The sequence below is a fragment of the Neovison vison genome, chromosome 8 (assembly GCF_020171115.1).
Source record: "Neovison vison isolate M4711 chromosome 8, ASM_NN_V1, whole genome shotgun sequence".
Classification (NCBI taxonomy): domain Eukaryota; kingdom Metazoa; phylum Chordata; class Mammalia; order Carnivora; family Mustelidae; genus Neogale; species Neogale vison.
This window is the reverse complement of record NC_058098.1, coordinates 20,959,995-20,978,254: the sequence shown is the minus strand read 5'-3', so window position 1 is coordinate 20,978,254 and position 18,260 is coordinate 20,959,995. Positions and strand designations below refer to the sequence as shown.

Here is an 18,260-nt window from a genome sequence, read left to right as displayed (position 1 = left end):
TTTATTTATTTATTTGACAGAGAGATCACAAGCAGACGGAGAGGCAGGCAGAGAGGGAGATAGAGGGAAGCAGGCTCCCTGCTGAGCAGAGAGCCCGATGTGGGACTCGATCCCAGGACCCCGAGATCATGACCTGAGCCGAAGGCAGCGGCTTAACCCACTGAGCCACCCAGGCGCCCTGTCTTCCCCAGCATCTTACTCAGCAGCTCCAGCCCTGCTGTGACACCCTAGAATGTATCATTTTGAAATGTTGCAGCTGCCACTGAGTCATGTGGGAGCGGGGAGCTGGCTGGGGGAGAGGTGCAGATCACTTACGGCTTTTTCTTCCTGCGTTGATTCTTGAAGAAAGGTTAATAGCGGCATTCTTATTTTCAGTCTGAAGATGTGTATGTTTTCCCTAAAAAAACGAAAGAAAGAAAAAGAAGTGTTGTAGTTTAAGTAGAGGCTGTGATTTCTAAGCGTGGCTCCTCTGAGCTTTATTGGCGAGATGTAATAAGCCTCCTGGCTGGCTGAAGAGGTCTGACTTCAGGGTGTGAAATCATTGTAGGGTGAGGGGCAGCTTCCCCTTTCTGCATGGCTCTCAGTCTTCATGCGCTGAAGCAGTTCTTTGACTTAAATTCGGTATGGCGGGTCACCTTTAAAATAGGGCCCTTCATAAACTTCTTCGTGCATAATAACCCTTTATGACTCTTAATTGGGAGTAGCTGAGCAGTGGGTGGTTTTTATATACCATATGTCCTATAGCTCAACAGGGCCAGATAAAGGAAAACATTGGTCTTGATACTGGAAATCTTGTCTCATCAAATCAAGCCCTTGCCTGTGATGTTCTTTCTAACTTAATTTTTCTTACATAAATACTTCCTGGCCAGAAAAAAAATAGATCTGACAATGTTTACATTTTGATCAGTATTTCTTATAGGAGTTGGTGAGAGGAGAAGCTTATAATTTTGTTTTGAAAATGAAATTCCTGTAGAAAGGTCACCGCAGTGTCAGTCCCTGTCATTTCTAACCTTCTTATCTCAGAGCTCATCTGCAGCATGTCAGGTCTGGCCTGCTGCTCTTCACCAAAAAAGGCAAAGAATGTGGAGGGCTTGCTCCCTTCAGTCGGTTGTCTCAGTGCTCCGTGATGGTCTGTGTTCGCACAGTGTCAGCTGGATCCACAGGAAGCAGGGGGTGTTGGACGCATTTTCTGCTGCAAGTTCAGAGAGTCTGTGGGGCAGGACTCCAGAGCTTTGCCAGGACCATAAATCCTAGGCATTATCTCAGAACTGCACAGTGGGCCTCACCCTCTGCGTTTTAAACATTTCTTGGCAGTCACATAAACCCAGGCAGTTTATCACAGGTGCCCACTTCCCTCTCCCCTTCTCAAGGATTCTGACACAAGAAGGTAGCAGCAGCAAGTCAGATAGAACTCTCGCCGGTTTCACGGCTCCCTGCAGTCTCTCATGGGAGAGGTAGGGTTTGCTGCGGTAGGTGCGTGCAGCCGAGTGGTAGCCCGGCCCCTCGTCTCTGCCACCAGCCTGGTATAGATTATGCACGAGCAGGCAAGGACTAGCCACAGGACCGCTTGGATTTGCCTTCTCTCCTCTTGCTGAAGATAGGTAGTGGGGGAACGGCAAGTATCTGAAGACAAGAGTACAACGAGGAGCCGTGGTGAATTGTGATGGAGAGGAAGAAAGAGAGAGGGAGAAGGTGGGCCGCCCCGCCATCCTACTGATAGAAATCGTGCAGGTCCCGATCTTGCGCATTCCTCTCCCAGGCAGGGTAGCGTTGAGTGTTAGAGTAAAGGCTTAGTCCTCTATTGCACACAAGTGTCAGGTATTTTAAACAAGGAGCATGTGACCGCCTTGCCACATCATTTCTCTAGCTGAGTGGTACTCGATGTACTAAAGAGGTTGTGGGATATAGTGTACTTAAATGAGTCAGAAGACTTTGAACAGGTCTCATCACGTTGATTTTAGAAAAGAAGCTGGATTTCTGCTCAGGGCACAGTTTGTAACCTTGTACCAGCAGAGCTTGTGGACCAAACTTTTGTTAGAAGACAGACTGGTAGGTTGAGAAGAAAGATTCTTGGGTTCTCATGATCTCTCTCCCCTGCCTGTCCTGAACCAAAGAGAAGAACTGGGCAGGCAGCTTGTGGGGAAGTGCCACTGCCTGGCCAGTGAGGGTCTGGGAGCGGGAGAGGTGGAAGGCAAGTGAGAGCTGGAATTGTGTTGGGGGATAGTTTTGTTTGGATTCAATCTTGATTTTCTTGTTTGTCCATGGTGACGTTTATAGATGACTTTGGGGAAAAAAATATTAATAAATTAATTATATATATATATATATATATATATTTAAAAAAAAGACAGGTTGGAGATCAGAGTCTGTTACTACCTGATCTGTTTAGGGGACTATAAAATTACTATCATTATTCAGTTTGACCTAGTCAGAGTTTGCCATGAATTCTTACCTACTCGTTTCTCCTCAAAGCATTAAACTAGGTCATTCAGCTCTCTCAGCTAAGCCAGCTGCATGTTTTAACAGTTTTCAAGCTGATCTTCACCTGTATTTGGATGTTCAGAATTACCCTTGCTGATGCATTTAGACCTCTTGGCTTATTTTTTAGGGCAGTTTTAGGTTCACAGCAAAATAAGAGGAAGGTACAGAGATTTCCCATATACTCCTCCCTACCCCTGCCCCCACCACTGTGGTGCATTTGCTGCCATTGATGAACCTCTGCTGACACATCCTAATCACCCAGTGTCCATACTGTAGGGCTCACTCTTGGTGTCATATGTTCTGTGGGTTTGAACAAATGTATGACGGTATGTGTCCATCATTATAGTATTTTCACTACCCTAAAAATTCTGTGTGCTTGGCCTGTGCATCCCCACAACCCCTATCCATAGTTTTGCCTTCTCCAGAATGTCTTATAGTTGGGCTCATACAGTATGTGGCCTTCTCAGATTAGCCTCTTTCACTTAGGAATATGCATTTAACATTTAACCTTGTCTTTTCATGACTTGTTTGGATGTACTGGAGTTTATTAATCCATTCACCTACTAAAGAGCTTCGGGTGCTTCTTAGTTTTGGCAGTTACGGAAAATGTCGCTACAAACATTTAAGTGGAGGTTTTTGTGTGGTGCAGGTTTTTAACTCCTTTGGAGTTAAACACCCAATGAGCATGATTGCTGGATCGTATGGTAAGAGGAGGTTTAGTTTCGTAAGAAACCACCGGACTGTCTTCCAGAACAGTTGGGACCATTTCGTATCCCCACCAGCATGTATGAGTGTCCCTCTTGTACCACTTCTTGTTGGCATTTGGTGGCATCAGTGTTCGGGTTTTGGTCATCCTAATAGATGTGTGGTGGTATCTGGTTTTAATTTGCATTTCTCTGATAACACATGTTGTCTTTTATAAAAACATTCTCTCCTCGTCTGTGTCTTGTCATTTTCATTCTGTTGACAGTGTCTTTTGCAAAGCAGAAAATTTTAGTACCGTCTAGCTTAGGTGTGTTCCTTCATGGGTCAGGCCTTTGGTGTTGTATCTTAATGGCTCAGTTGGTTGGACGACTGCCTTCGGCTCAGGTCATGATCCTGGAGTCCCGGGATCGAGTCCCACATCAGGCTCCCAGCTCCATGGGGAGTCTGCTTCGCTCTCTGACCTTCTCCTCGCTCATGCTCTCTCTCACTGTCTCTCTCTCAAATAAATAAATAAAATCTTTAAAAAAAAAAAAAAAGTCATCACCAGACCAAAGATCATCTAGATTGACTTCTCCTGTTCTCTAGGAGTTTTATAGTTTTGTGTTTTCCATTTAGGCCAGTGATTCATTTTGAGTTAATTTTTGTAAAGGTATAAGATTTGTGTCTAGATTTGGTGTTTTGCATGTGAGTGTCCAGTTGTTCAACTTTTTTGTTGAAAACACTCTGCTGTATTGCCTTTGTCTCCTTTGTCAGAGATCAGTTGACTGTATTGATGTGGGTGCATTTCTGGACTCTGTGTTCTGTTGCATTGATCTATTTGTCTGTTCTCTGGGCAGTATCACATTGTCTTGATTACTGTAGCGTCATAGTAAGTCTTGGAGTTGAATGGTGTCAGACTTTGTTCTTCTCTTTCAATATTGTGTTGACAATTTGGAGTCTTTTGCCTCTCCATGTAAATTTCATAAGCACTTTGTCTGTATTCACAAAATGGCTTGCTGTGCTTTTGACTGTGACTACACTGAATCTGTAGATCAAGTTGGGAAGAACTGACGTCTTTATAATATTGAGGCTTCCTATTCATGAACATGGAATATCTCCCATTTATTTAGTTCTTATTTGTATCAGAGTCTTATAGGTTTCCTCATATGGGTCTTGTACATATTTTGTTAGATTTACACCTGATTAGTATTTCATTGTCTTGTCTGCTGTTGTAAACTCCCTGCTTTTTAATCTTTTTCATTGACAGTCCTACTTCCGTCCTTTCTGTAGTGATGTCCTCCTCCTAGGCTCATGCACCTGCTCTGAAAATAGAAATCCACGTGGAAAGAGTAACCCAGTGGCATGAGGAGGTGTGTATGGGATCTATCAGCTTTCAGATTGGCCCAGAGAGTGGACTTTAATGGAGAACATGTTTCCTTTAAAATTAAAATGAAGTTTATTTGATGATATTTAGGATATAATAGCAGCCTACCTCCTCCCAACCTCCCTACCTCCAGACAGGAACAAATGGTGTTTTTTTGTTTGTTTTTAAAAGATTGCCTAGGAGAGGATTATTTGAACTTAAGGAGGTATCTAATGAGATCTCCTGCCTTCCCTTTTAAACTCAGATGGACTTGCTAAGTTAGTGTGAGCGTCACTCCAGAGTACAGAGCCTTGGATTCTGACCCCAGGTCTGCTCATGATCTTCAGACTGTTCTCAGGGAATGCCTTCACTTGAAGTCCTTTGTAGCTGCCAGGAGTGATGGCTCCAAGTCAGGGTGGTTTTTGTCTGTCACCTTTGGTCAGAGGATTTGGGTAGAGAGCAAGGGATAACTATTTAGTAACTATTTTTCCTTTTTTGTACATAGAATCAGGAGAAGTTTATTAAGTGAATCCATGTTCAGTAATAGAGAATTAGTCTTCTCTGTTAATTTCCCTTGAAGTATAAAAAACCAAAGAAAAAAAATGTTTGCAGAGGGAAGAGCAGGAAACCTTGACATTTTAGATCCTCAGATCTGAAATTAGTTACCAGCTCCAAGAATGAAAGCTGATTACTTAATGTGATGTGCTTGTAATGTTATGTTTCATGTATTGTTAATTTATTGGGCAACTGTTGGACACCTGCTGTTTCCAGGGTACTGCTGGTCATGGTGGATGATGGGTAAAGCAGATGGGTTTGGTCTTAGCCTCCTGAAGCTCACTAATTTGATGGGGGTGTCATCATAATTTATGTCAGCCATTATTTTAGTTGCGTTAGGTCTACAAAGGAAAGAAATGGGATGCCAGGAGAGCTCACTTTCTGCCCCTGTCTCTCCATCCCATGGCTGTGTGAGCAGCTCTCATTTTAGGTGGAAGCCTTGACTGCTGGCACTAATGGAGGCACAGAGCTGCCCTGCCCGTGCTTCCATATCTCTTTTCCCCTTCCTCGCCTGGACTTTGTCTTTACAGATTGACCTCTTCATTTAACCTATTTCCTGTCTTATCACTCTTCCCAGGAGTGCTTAAGCATATGCCCTCAAACTCTCTGCCTCTGCAAGTGTGTAGAACAATCTGGTACAAAGGAATCTAGAACTTGAAGAACAATCTTGTGAGTGGGCCAGTTCCTTCACTTTCAGATAAGGAAGGTGAGGACAAAGGAAGCGAAAGGCCACACCTACAATCACAGAGCAAGTTGCAGCCAGAGCCAAAACTAACCCAGTCTTGGACTCATAGCCTGTTCTGTGGGCTTTCTGTTACATTCCTGCAGGAGAGGCTTTGGTCCGCAGGGATCCATTCTCAGGAACTTTCTGTCTCTGTGGAAAGACTGAGGAGGGTGACACAGCTGTTCTTAAGGGAAAAAACCAGCCCCAAGAGGGGCCATAAACACCTCACAAGGCTCAGAGTTGTTACTGCATCCAGATTTACCAAGGGTGCCTTTTGCTGGGAGGAAAGAAAATAGTGCACCAGGTTCCTGTCATCAGGGAAGTCCTGTTGTAGAGGAGCCGAGGAGTCTAACCTGTGTGAAGAGAGCATCTCTGAGCCGCCTGTGCGGGGCTCAGACGCACCGCCGCGCAGGAGGGCTCCAGGACCGGTGGAGGTGGGGCCCAGTCTTCTGGATGAGGAGGAAAGCTTTTCCTGGGGAGACAGGGAGGCAGAACTTCCCTGAGACCAGGAGAAGAAAGATCCCCCTCCAGGCTTGAGGGGAACCCCAAACCAGTGGCGCACGCAGGCAGCGGCCTGTGCACAGGGGATTGGGAAGCTGCAGGAGATACATGCGAGTGGGAGCTAGTCTTAGCAGATCTGGAGCTCTGAGCAGTCACGGGGAGAGTATGGTGCCCCGCTTCTCTTTCTTAAGGAAGTAGCCTGATGAAAGCTGGCCTTCCAGAAGATAAGCCTGGCATGTTTGGGGGAGCCTCGCAGAAGGCCTCCTCTGGGCCTCGCTGCAGTTGCTCAGGCGTGGAATGATGAAGTCCTGGACGCAGGCAATGGCAGTGGGGATTCGAGCTTCTGTGGTGCTCGTTGATACTGGATTACTCTCTCAGTTTAACGCTAAGTATAGCTTTATGTCGAGTTTTCTAGGGATGTCTAGGTGGAGCCCTCAAGATAATTGGAAAGCCTGAGAATCTGTATTTTATTTTATAAGGTGTTTTGAAATAGATAAGAACCAATTAAGAGAATGCAAATACAAAGTGTCACTGTTTTTCCTTCCAAATATCAAGTGTGAAGCTAAATACCATTTAATTCACTGTTGTCGGTATTGAACTCTGCTTTCCTTTTTTATGTCGAGTTTTTTCCTTTTGAGAACCCAAACACTGTAGTTTGGCTGAAGCGGGGAGGGGTGGTCTGCTGGGAGGAATGTAGAGCAAGAAGCTGAGAGTATCTGTATTGGCTCCCTAAGCCTGGCCGTCAGCACACATGAACTTAACCGCATTGTTTCTCTTTGCCTCCTTAGGAATATAAACAGAAGCTTGCTCGGGTCACCCAGGTCCGCAAGGAACTGAAGTCCCATATTCAGAGTTTGCCAGACCTCTCATTGCTGCCCAACGTCACGGGAGGCTTGGCCCCGCTGCCCTCCGCTGGTGACCTGTTTTCAACTGACTAGGACAGGTGTCATGCCCCAGATCCCATCTCGACCAGCAAAGAAGAGGGCAAGTCATGGCTGGAAATAACCTTGTGGCCCCTGGTTCTGTCCCTTCATCCCGGTCTCGCAGCCTCAAGAACCACAGACTCTGATTCTCCTCTCCGTCCTCTCTCGAGCACAATTCAGAACAGTGGCGAGTGGAGTCCAGTTTAGATTCGTATGGGGAAGTTGTACAAGCTCTCCCACTTCATGTTTTCATGCCCCTGTTGGGTTTCCATTCTTAGCTCTCTCTTTACACCCAAGAAGTTACGAAAATCATGTGTCCTTCTGGAAGCGTTCAGAAGAATCTTGTCGCTCATGACAGCATTGTGTCATGAAAGCAACTTCTCTTTCTGAGTGGGCTTGTTCAAGTTCAGTCCGGGCCTCCACCGAAGGACTCGCGCTGGAGTCATGGACTTTTCCTGGCTACCATCCACCCCAAAGGTTGGAGGCAAAACCGTCAAGCAGCTTTGCCATAAAGAGTTTGCCAAATCTCATCCTTCCTTTCCCTTCCTTCTAGTGATGGGTAGTCAGAGGTGAGGTGTGCTTGTTTTGTGAGCAGACTAGGGCATCTAGCGGTAAGAGTCAAAGCTGATCTGGAACACAGTCACAGTTCAGAAACAAGAGTAACAGGGATCACAAGCATGAGTTAAACATAAGTTATTTGCTCCAGGTTCCTACAAACAACCTTCCCAGCCACCCACTGTCAGAGAAAACGTTCCTAAAAAGCTGATCTTTTGGCCCTGATTGGTTGTGAAGGCAATTATTAGAAATGGCACTGGTGGGCCCCAAAAGCTTAAGACTTACTAAGAGTCTGGGCTCTGCACAGGTTTTGCTTTTTCAACCCATGTCTTTCGGGGAGCAGGGCTCACACTAACATTTACTTCGCTGGGTGCGTGTCTGCAGTATGGTGAGTAAACTTGAGTATGTCCCTTGCGAACACGACACTGTGCCTGTTTGTGTGTGTGTGCGCGCGCGCCTCTGGCCACCGCACACCCCTGTGCCCGGAAGAGGGAGGGGTCCTCTGATGGGCTATCACGGGATAACTCATCTCGGGCAGAGGAAGGGGGCAAGTCAGGGATTTTTAATTTGGGGTTTTAATTCCATTATCATGCCAGCTGACATTATGACTATATATCGTAGTCAGAGAGGATTTTTACCTTGCTTTTAGTGAAGGTTAGGCCTGCTAACTGTAAATCATTCTGATTTGGCAGGCTTATTTTTGACATTGGAAAGGGCAGAAAACAATTTGCCCCAGTAGTATAATAGGAGTAGAGCCCAGAGGCTGAAATCCAGAAGCTGTAAGAAGGAATTCAGTGGTGGGGGCCGCAGAATCTCCATTATTTTGAGTTGCTATTTTCAGGATTACCAAAAAGCCAATTACTTGTAGTTTTACATGTTAAACATGTTGAAACATAGCCTGTGTTTTAAACGTGTGGCAGGCTTTCCTTTAAGAAGCTCTCCCGCCTGCCATGAAGTGAGAACGACGGAAAGTCGTAGCAGGTGTTCAGTTTAACTCTGTGTAGAACATAGTAGCATTTAAGCTGTTTTTTGGATTTGAATATGGACTGTGTGTTGTTTGCTTATTGACACTGCCTGTTGTCCTGTCATTATTAAATTAATGAGTCTCTATAACTATAAAGTTTTTCTTCCCAGAGGCCATAGGGCAGTAGGTGACCTTACTAAAATCGCAAGATCAAGTCTAGTCTTCGCTGTGTGTGCACATGCGCCCCGCTCCCCATCTGGTGCGCTGCTTTAGTCCCGCGTGTGAGCTTGCTTTGGAACGGACCCATCTCGGACATTCTCTGGCTTTCGCCGAGGAAGCGAAATTTTACTAGCCATGAATCAAAAGGGTATAGTAGATACTTGCTCTGATCAGCTAGATGAAAGTGTCGTAAGGTGATGGATTTCACCCACTGCTATGTTTTATCTGATTGAGTTTGACCAGCAATTGGTGCATAATTAATACAGCAAGAGCAAAAAATGAAACTGTAGCAATTATGTAAATGAATGTGTTGGCCTCCTAACACCTGTTACTAGTGGACTTCCTATGAGGAAGTTAGTTTGGGGCTTTGTTTTGTTTTTTAATGAAATACTTTTGTTTTTTAAATCTTAATTCCCCCCCTATCCTCCCCAAGTGTGCTTATTACTTCTTTTAATTTAAATGAACCTTTCTTCTCTTTGTATGTATGAGGTGATCTGGTGGGGTGGGGTGGGTGGTTTTGTTTTGTGTTTTTTCTTTCTTTAGGGCATCCATAGGCCTCAAAGGACCTTTCCTTTAGGTCATATTCCTCAGAAAGTCTTCATTCTTCTTTGTTTTGTTTTGTTTTTCTTAAAGAATATTTTTAAAGCTTAAATTTGTATATTAATTTAGGACTTTATTTAGAAGTATAGGCTGTCATTGGCGGCAGCAGTATATTCTGAAATGTCTCATAGATATATATTTTTGAATAAAGATGGTGTTGTTGAACGACATTGTGTGATGTTTCTTTTCCCTACCTTGTTACAGAACACCCGCTGCTTTCCTCGTAAGCAGCTGGTAATTAGGATCCACCAATAGGGATTGCGCTGTCTGCACAGAATCTTGTCCCTTAGGAGTTTTGTGACTGTTAGTGGCCCATAAATACTCGGCACTTACATAGTATTTTCTAGTTCTTTCCAGGGGCTTAATTAGCTTTAATTAGCCAATCCACACAGTGCCCCGGAGAGGTACCTCCATAGTTTTATCTTCATTGTACAGAAGTGGGAACCGATGGAGGGAGGTTAAATGACTTTTTCCCCAGTACCACAGTCTCTGACAGATTCAGACTTGGAAGTTCTTTGATTTCAGCACTTTTGTTCACACTGCTGGGCCTCCAGAGAGAGATTTGATTTTGGCAATCCAATGAAAGCTGCTCTGAACAGTTAAAAAAGAAGAAGAAATGTGAGATAATCATTAATCCAGGTGGTATGTTCCTTTCTCTTTTCCTTTCACTCTCAGTGAAAGCACATTGGCTGAGCATTATTGGCAAGAACTTGAAATAATGAAAAACAGTTGGAAAATACAGCCCTTCTAAGTAACTGATCGGTTTGAAAGGCTGATTTTAACGTCTCCACTGGGTGATGGCAATATTGGCCAGAAAAAGTGGGGTTCTCCATCTGGGAATGCAAGAAGGCTGCAGTAGCTGTGGTCCTTCAAGACTAAAGTGCGGCTCAAGGCCAAGTCCAGAATCAGGGGAGTTGAAACAGTGCATTGCTGAAGTTCTGCCTTAAAATGTAAAGGTTGACTGTGACACGTGAGTCTCAGGAGACAGAATCTCCTGTGTCCGCAGGTTTCATGGCCTACTTAATGCCTCCACTCCTACCTATAAATAGTAAGTCCATAATTCCTCGGGTTTAATTAGCACTTCAGGCTACAAAATATGACTGAAAGATTCTCAGCTGAAGATGGAACTGCCTAAGAGTTCATGAATCTGTCAAAATGCTTAACTTTTGTGATTAGAGTCGTTAACTCTCCCTGTGACCTTCCTGGGCCATGTACTTCCCTCCCTGGGTCTCCGTTTTCTTATTTCTGAAACACGGTATTGCACTAAATTATTTCTGGGTTCTCTGCCAGCCCTAAAATCTTGGGGTGGTTGTGTTGCAGGAGAAAAGCGCAGGACCGAAGTCTGAGAACACTGAATGGCAAATCCTAAGTTCCCAGGAGCATTCGTTAGATAGGTTAATAATACCACCGCTGTGCTATATACAGTTGCTTTAAAAAAAGAGGGGTGCATATGTGGAACCCTGGAGACTGCTGTCTACAAGGATCAGAACACAAGACACAGGACTTAGGGACACAGGGATTAGGAAGATGGGAATAAACACTGTTGACTGGGCACAAATTAATCTGCATTTGGTGTAGTCGAGATCTTTAAGAAAAAGCTATTTTCCAGCCTGGTTTGCTGTCTTATTTTCTGCCAGAATCATTCATCTGGCTAAACTCATTTCTCATCACCACCTCCGTGGGGTTTTTCATTTAAAAATCATTCTTCCACTCTAAGGCACAGATTCAATTAAGAATCCATTATTCTCCTGTATAGTAGATTGAGATTCGCGTAGCTTCACGTAGTGTTGAAAGCCCAGTTGGTTCCATTTTTTAGACTCTGAAATAGTTATTTTGCATTAAAATTTAATTTCTACCACTGGTTGGATAAACATTAAAATTAGCAGTATGAATCAGAATTTATCTAATTTTTTTTTTTATACAAATCAGAGGCAGCTGTGGCAAGTGATGGCCTGCATCTGATCTCTCACTGGGATGACCTTGGCTGAGTCCCTCAGCCTTTGGAGACCTTAGCTGCTGCTTAAAGGGAACGAATGGGGGTGGGGGGAGTTGACTTGAGTAACCTCTGAAGTCCTTTCCAGATCCCAAGTTCATTACACCCAGGTTTTGAGAGCACTACCTCCTCCCGAGAGTCTTACTAAAGCGCACACAATGCGCTCCGCAAATTTTTGGGGCGCCAGTTATCTGTGTGACCTCTTAGTTGTAGAATTGTAAAGTGGTCACGAACATACCTATTCGTAACTTCAGATGAGGAGTTTTTTTTAAAAGGGCCTAGTGCTACGTCTGGGATAATAAATTAGGGGTTCGATAGTAGCTGTACTATGTTCAAGAATAATGTAGGTATTTAAACGCTCATACAACAAGATGTTAAAATAGATGGTTTTTGGAAGGCAGCGAGGAATCCCACATGCCTGTACCATATGCTGTGTTTACAATGGAGATGGTAAAACACCTGTAGCCCACTAAACTTTCTCACTCATGTGGAGGGTATAAAAGAGTCAGGAGTTAGAGTTGAAGGTGGGGGACTTGGGGTGTGGATTTCTTGGAAGAGAGCCATTGGTGTTTTGAGTCCCCCAAGGGAGAGGGCTGCCAGCTGCCCCTTACTTACCTTCAGGCTAGGGAAGAGGGCTTCAGTGGAGCTTAATATGGGTTTCCTCTAGGGTGACAATCCAGTGCACAGGACAGACCCCTGCCTGGAAAAAAAAACTAAAGGACAGGATGTCAGTAGGAAGGTGCTTTGATGATGGAGCAAGGGAGAGGTGCCTGGGTTGTGTGCAGCCCCTTCTAGAATTTGTTGGGCAAGGGATGCATGTCTGTCTCCCAAGGACCAGATGTGGGCTCTGTATGCAGGAGAACTGACAAGGGGTCATCTCAGATCCTAACCAAGAGCGACAGTCCTCGCTCAGGTGTAGTGCTGAGAAGGAGAAAGCTGAGGGCTGGGGGTGTGCCTATAGAGAGAAAGAAATGTTAAGGAATGGGTACATGCATTGTGGGGCTTGGTAAGTCCCAAATCTGTAGGGCAGGCCAGCAACTGGAGACCCAAGAAAGATTGGCATATGAGTCCAAAGGCTGTCTGCACTTGATCTTAGCCAAAAGGCCGAAAAGGCTGTCTGCTGGCAGCACTTCTTGCTCAAGGGGAATGTCTGTCTGTTTTATTTATTAAGTCATGCAACTGATTGGATGAGGCCCACCCGTATAGAGGATCCTCCGATCCTTCCATTTAAGTGTTAATCTCATCCTAAACGCACCTTCATGAAAATACCCAGGATAATGCTTGACCAAAGAGCTGGGCTTTGTGGCCTAGCCCAGTTAATACATAAAATTAACCATCACCCTTGCCGACACTTTATTTTCCATTTTAAAAATTATACCTATGTATCTGTCCTGGGGCTCCACAAGAAAGTAACAGAAACCAGGTGGCTTAAAACAACAAATTTATTGTCCAACAGTTGTGAGATGTTTGCAGGCCCGTGCTCCTTCCAAATCCTCTGGGAGAGGCTCCTTCCTTGCCTCTTCCAGCTTCTGGTAGCTCCAGGCATTCCTTGGCTTGTGGCAACATAACTCTTATCCCTGCTTCTGTCTTCACATGGCCATATTCCCCCTATGTCTTTGTCCAAATTTACCTCTTTTTAGGGCCCACCCTGATGACCTCAACTTGATTAAACCTAAAAGCCTTTATTTTTAAATGAGGTCACAGTCACAGATCCTGGGACTTAGGCTTTCAACCTATCTTTTTAAGGAGGGAACATAATTCAACCCATAATAGTAGCCATCCTGGTGGGTATGAAGTGATTTGCATTTTCCATTGGCTAATGGCAGTGAGCGTCTTTTCTGTGCTTGTTGTCTTCTTTGGAGAAGTGTCTATTCACGTCCTTTGCCCATTTTTTTTTTTTTTTAAGATTTTACTTACTTATTTGACAGCACAAGCAGGCAGAGTGGCAAGCAGAGGGAGAAGGAGAAGCAGTCTTCCAGCTGAGCCTAATCCTAACCCTAACCCTAACCCTAAACCTAACCCTAACCCTAACCCTAACCCTCATGTGGGACTTGATCCCAGGACCCAGGGATCATAACCTGAGCCAAAGGCAGATGCCTAACCAACCGAGCCACCCAGATACCCCCCAGCTCAACCTTTCATAAAGTCCTGACAGAGCCCGGCTTCCTGGTAGAGTTGTAAAACTCAAGAATACTCAGGAATTCCAAACACAATGTTGTTAAAGTTCTCTAGCGACCTTTAATGAAGTCACCGTCTATTCGTTAAATGATATTTTGGAGTTCAACCCCAAATGAAAACAACTAGGGTAGAGATTTTCATTCCACCTATGAAGAGTAAGTGCTATGGGAATTGCCCTCATGGTAACTACTGGAAAACCATTCAAATATGTAAAACAAATGTTTTCAGACATCAGCTATCAGGAAGCACAGAACTGTGAGTTCCCGAGACAAGGGAAACAGATAAGCAGAGGTGATTGCCCCCATCTTATGGAGGGTGTTCCCAGTCTGCTGAGAGCCAGAGGCCCCCTGTATCACTGAGATGAGGAGGCACACATCAGAGTTCAGGAAGGTTGCGGTGCCTAGAATCTGGGGGGAGGACTAACAGGAGTTAGCTGTACAGACACTGTGCTCCGAAAATCTGCAGAGGGTTTCCTGGACCCCTTGGGGAGTTCTGAGCAGGATGTGTGGGATGAAAGTTGGTGTGACCAAGGGAAGAACAAACAGAAAGCAATGGCCCAGCTAGTTCCTGCCACTCACAGGGGTCTGGGAATAGTTGAAGTTTCTGCAAGCCAGAGCAGAGAGGCCTCATCATAACCCAGAGCACTGGCCAGAATCTGCAGAAAGGTCATGCCTTTGTAGTTGGACTAAATTAGTACTAGAGTAAAAGCTGCTTTCAGCCAGTCATAAATAAAGCTTGGTAGTGAGCTTCAAGCTGGTCTGTAACTGAACGGCTTGGCAAAAACGAAGTCCAGCTCTGTTTAAAGAAATACAACAAAACCTAGCACGCCACAGTGTAAAATTCACTCTTTGGCATCCAAAAAAAAAAAAGAAAAAAAAAAATCAGCACACATGCAAAGAAGCAGAAGAAATATGACCGGAGTCCGAAGAGAAATAAACCAATAGATCCAGAATGGCACAGATGATGGAATTGGTTGACAAAGAGCTGAAACAGCTGTTGTTAACATGATAAATGCTCAAGGATATAAAGGAGAATATGAACATAATGAGGAAAGACAGAGGACATATATATATATATATATATATATTTTTTTTTTTTTAATTTATTTGACAGAGAGAGATCACAAGTAGGCAGAGAGGCAGGCAGAGAGAGAGAGGAGGAAGCAGGCTCCCCGCCGAGCAGAGAGCCTGATGCGGGACTCGATCCCAGGAACTCGAGATCATGACCTGAGCCGAAGGCAGCGGCCCAACCCACTGAGCCACCCAGGTGCCCCTCATATATATATATTTTTTATTTTAAAGATTTTATTTACTTTTTTGAGAGAGAGAGCATGAGAGGGGAGAGGTCAGAGGGAGAAGTGGACTCCCCTGCCGAGCTGAGAGCCTGATGTGGGTGGGACTCGATCCCCGGACTCCGGGAGCATGACCTGAGCCAAAGACAGTCGCTTAACCAACTGAGCCACCCAGGCACCCGACATAGATTTTTAAAATCCAAATCAAATTTCCAGAGATGAAAAATACAGTATCTGAAATTCAACTGACCAAAGTGGCAATAACCTCAGATGGGACACTGCAGAAGAAAAATGTGGAGTTGAAGAGTGAAATTAAAGAAATTAAGAAATTAATTAAGAAATTTAAAAAGTGGGGTGCCTGGGTGGCTCATGGGTTAAGTCACTGCCTTTGCCTCAGGTCGTGATCTCAGGGTCCTGGGATCAAGTCCCACCGATCCAGGGTCCATGGTCCAGGGTCCATGTGGGGCTCTCTGCTCAGCAGGGAGCCTGCTTCCCCACCTCTCTCTGCCTGCCTCTCTGCCTACTCGTGATCTCTCTCTGTGTGTCAAATAAATAAGATTTAAAAAAAAAAGAAATTTAAAAAGTGAAATTAAAGGCACAGGAATGGAAATTATTCAGAATGAAGCACAGAGAGAAAACACCAGAAAAAGAAAGAAACAGAGCTGCCTGTGGGACAACACTGACTGCCCAAGATACGTACCAGAAGGAAAGGAAAGAGGGAAAGAGGAAAGAACTAATGGCCATTCCCCAACTATGATGAAAATTGTAAAGCCGTTGTTCTATGGAGCTCAGCACCTCGAGAAAAACAACCCTGAACGAGCTGCACAGGCTAACACACATCATAGTCAAGGTGCCGGGCCAGTGATTAAAAAAAAAAAGAAGAAGAAGAAAGACAGACACACAGAGTAACAAAGATCAGAGTGACAGTGACTCCTCAGCCCGCAAGCCATAAGAGAACTCCCACGCCATCCCACAGGTGTTGGGGGGTGGGGGGGCCTGCTATCGACCTAGCAAATACGTCCCTCAAAATAATAAACAATAAATAAATAAACAAAAATAAAAGCTAGATAAAAAACGTTTTCAGTGCAACAAAAGGTGAAAGAATTAATCACCGCGAGACCTGGGCAACGTCAGACAGAAGACAAATGATAACCGATGGAAATCCAGGTCCCCAGAAAGGAGGGAAGAACCCTGAAAACCGCCTGGGGAAGTAGATCATGTTTTCTTTTTGTTTAAATATCTCCAAAAGAGAATTTTTGAAACAGAGATAAGAATGTATTTGGGGTTCATAACGTACAACAAAGCAAAACATCTGATGATAGTGACCATCAGTCCCCCCCCTCCCCAGCCTGCGGTTCTCACCCCAGAGCCAACACAGGGACAGTCTGTAGGGCAGGCAGAGGGCTCTCTTGTGCAGCAGGCAGGGGACCCTCCTCCCTCCCAGGGTGCACTGCCCAGCACTGGCGATGAGGGCTCTTCATGCCACGTCGGGACTGGTGTAACGTACACGCGATAGAGTGTGATGACTTCTGGGTTGCTGGGTTATGAATTCATGAAGTCTCCATCTAGTTCCTGAAATGTGCTCGTTCAGAATATCAGCTGCCTGCGTTAGGTACTCCTCCTCCTGTCCCTGGCCCAGGGGCTCGTTGGGGAGATCTATGTGGACTCAAAGCCAGGTTAGAACGCATTTCACTTCCCTCGACAGGTTCTTTGTACTATTGTTACCCTGGCGGATTCTTTTTACTTTTTTATAAATTTTTAATTTTTTTAAAGATTTTATCTATTTATTTGACAGACAGAAATCACAAGTAGGCAGGGAGGCAGGCAGAGAGAGAGAGATGAAGGGAAACAGGCTCCCTGCTGAGCAGAGAGCCCGATGCAGGGCTTGATCCCAGGACCCTGAGATCAGGACCCAAGCTGAAGGCAGAGGCTTAACCCACTGAGCCACCCAGGTGCCCCGACCCTGGCAGATTCCACTTGGGTTAAACCTGATGAGTCCATCCAGCATCCAGCATCGGCTGGAGCCAAGAGCCCCGAATTCCAAACCCGGTTAAAGCCCCAACTGCATCACTGCAGAGCGGAATGACCTGAGACAAGTCACTTCGCATCTCGGGATGAGTCTGACTGATCAGGAAGACAGTATTTCCGGTTCTCCCCGGAGGCCTTCACCCCAAAGCTCAACATGACAGCCTCAAGGAAGGAAGGCAGCACGGGGTGGCAGCGAGCCCTAGCTCCAGGCTCCGGCGGCCTGAGTTCGAGGCCCAGGCTCCAGTCTCCCCCCACCTCACTGGCACCCTGAGCAAAGACTCCACTTCCCTATGTCTTGATCTCTTGATGTCATCATCTGTATCGTATAGACGATAACAGACTCCATCTCAGATGTTTAGGGCGGTTTAATGAATCAATATTGCTGAAGTCAGCTGAGCGACATGAGTATGTGCTAAATAAACAAAAGCTGTGTGCTGATATGAAACCATCTGGACAAACTCTGGGCGGGCGAGCCTGGGATATGGCACAGCTGGACTTGGCCTTTCTTCTCCCCAGAGGTCCTGGGGCGAGAACTGCACCCTCTTAAAGCCAAAGCTGTTGTGAAAAGATGCTAAGGGTTGGCAGGCAGGGTTGGGGGGCGGCCCTGGTAACTGCAGGAGGGCGGGCAGAGCCCCAGCTCCCAGGGAGGAGTCGGTGACCTGGGACAATTTAGCTTGCAGATGGGGGAGGGCAAGTGTGGTGGTCCTTGACGGCTGTGGATGGATACAGGCTTATAAATGGTTCTTACTCTGGGGATAAAACTGGCGACAAGAGAAGGATGTTTCAGTGGAGAGAACTTCTGACCCATCATCAGGAAGACCGGTGGCCCCGCCAAGGCTGGCTGACCCTGCCTGTCTGGGGTCCTGTCAGGCCCTTCTCAGCGAAAGGTTAGAGAGTGGTTAGAGATGATCCGTGCATGGCCCCTCCCCGAGCGAGTCGTCCCGGACTCTAGTATTTCTGTTGGCTTTGAGATTTGACGGCTGATAAGTGGTGCTATTCTAAAGGTCCAACATCTGAAGCTTGCCAAGAACTCTCCAAAGAGCGTCTGCCCAGATTCGCCGGGCTGCCTCCTGATGAAGTGTTCGGGGTGCTGACATTGCTGTAGGAAGCCCCCCTCTGCCTCCGTGGATTGTGAAACATGGGGGTGGTGGTTTCAGCCCCTGGCGAGGTCATGGAAAGGCACTTTGTCTGAGAGCTGTCG

At 45.6% G+C, this 18,260-nt stretch overlaps 1 protein-coding gene across 1 annotated transcript in view; it reads left to right on the top strand.

The window, feature by feature from the left end:
• The window catches only part of RPRD1B (regulation of nuclear pre-mRNA domain containing 1B), a 53,935-nt gene extending 44,196 nt beyond the window's left edge, over positions 1-9,739 (top strand). Inside the window, exon 7 of the mRNA XM_044263051.1 lies at positions 7,097-9,739. Within this exon, the coding sequence (XP_044118986.1) occupies positions 7,097-7,246 (150 nt within the window). The 3' untranslated portion in view covers positions 7,247-9,739. The remainder of the gene's footprint in view (positions 1-7,096) is intronic.
• The last annotated feature ends 8,521 nt before the right edge of the window (positions 9,740-18,260 follow it).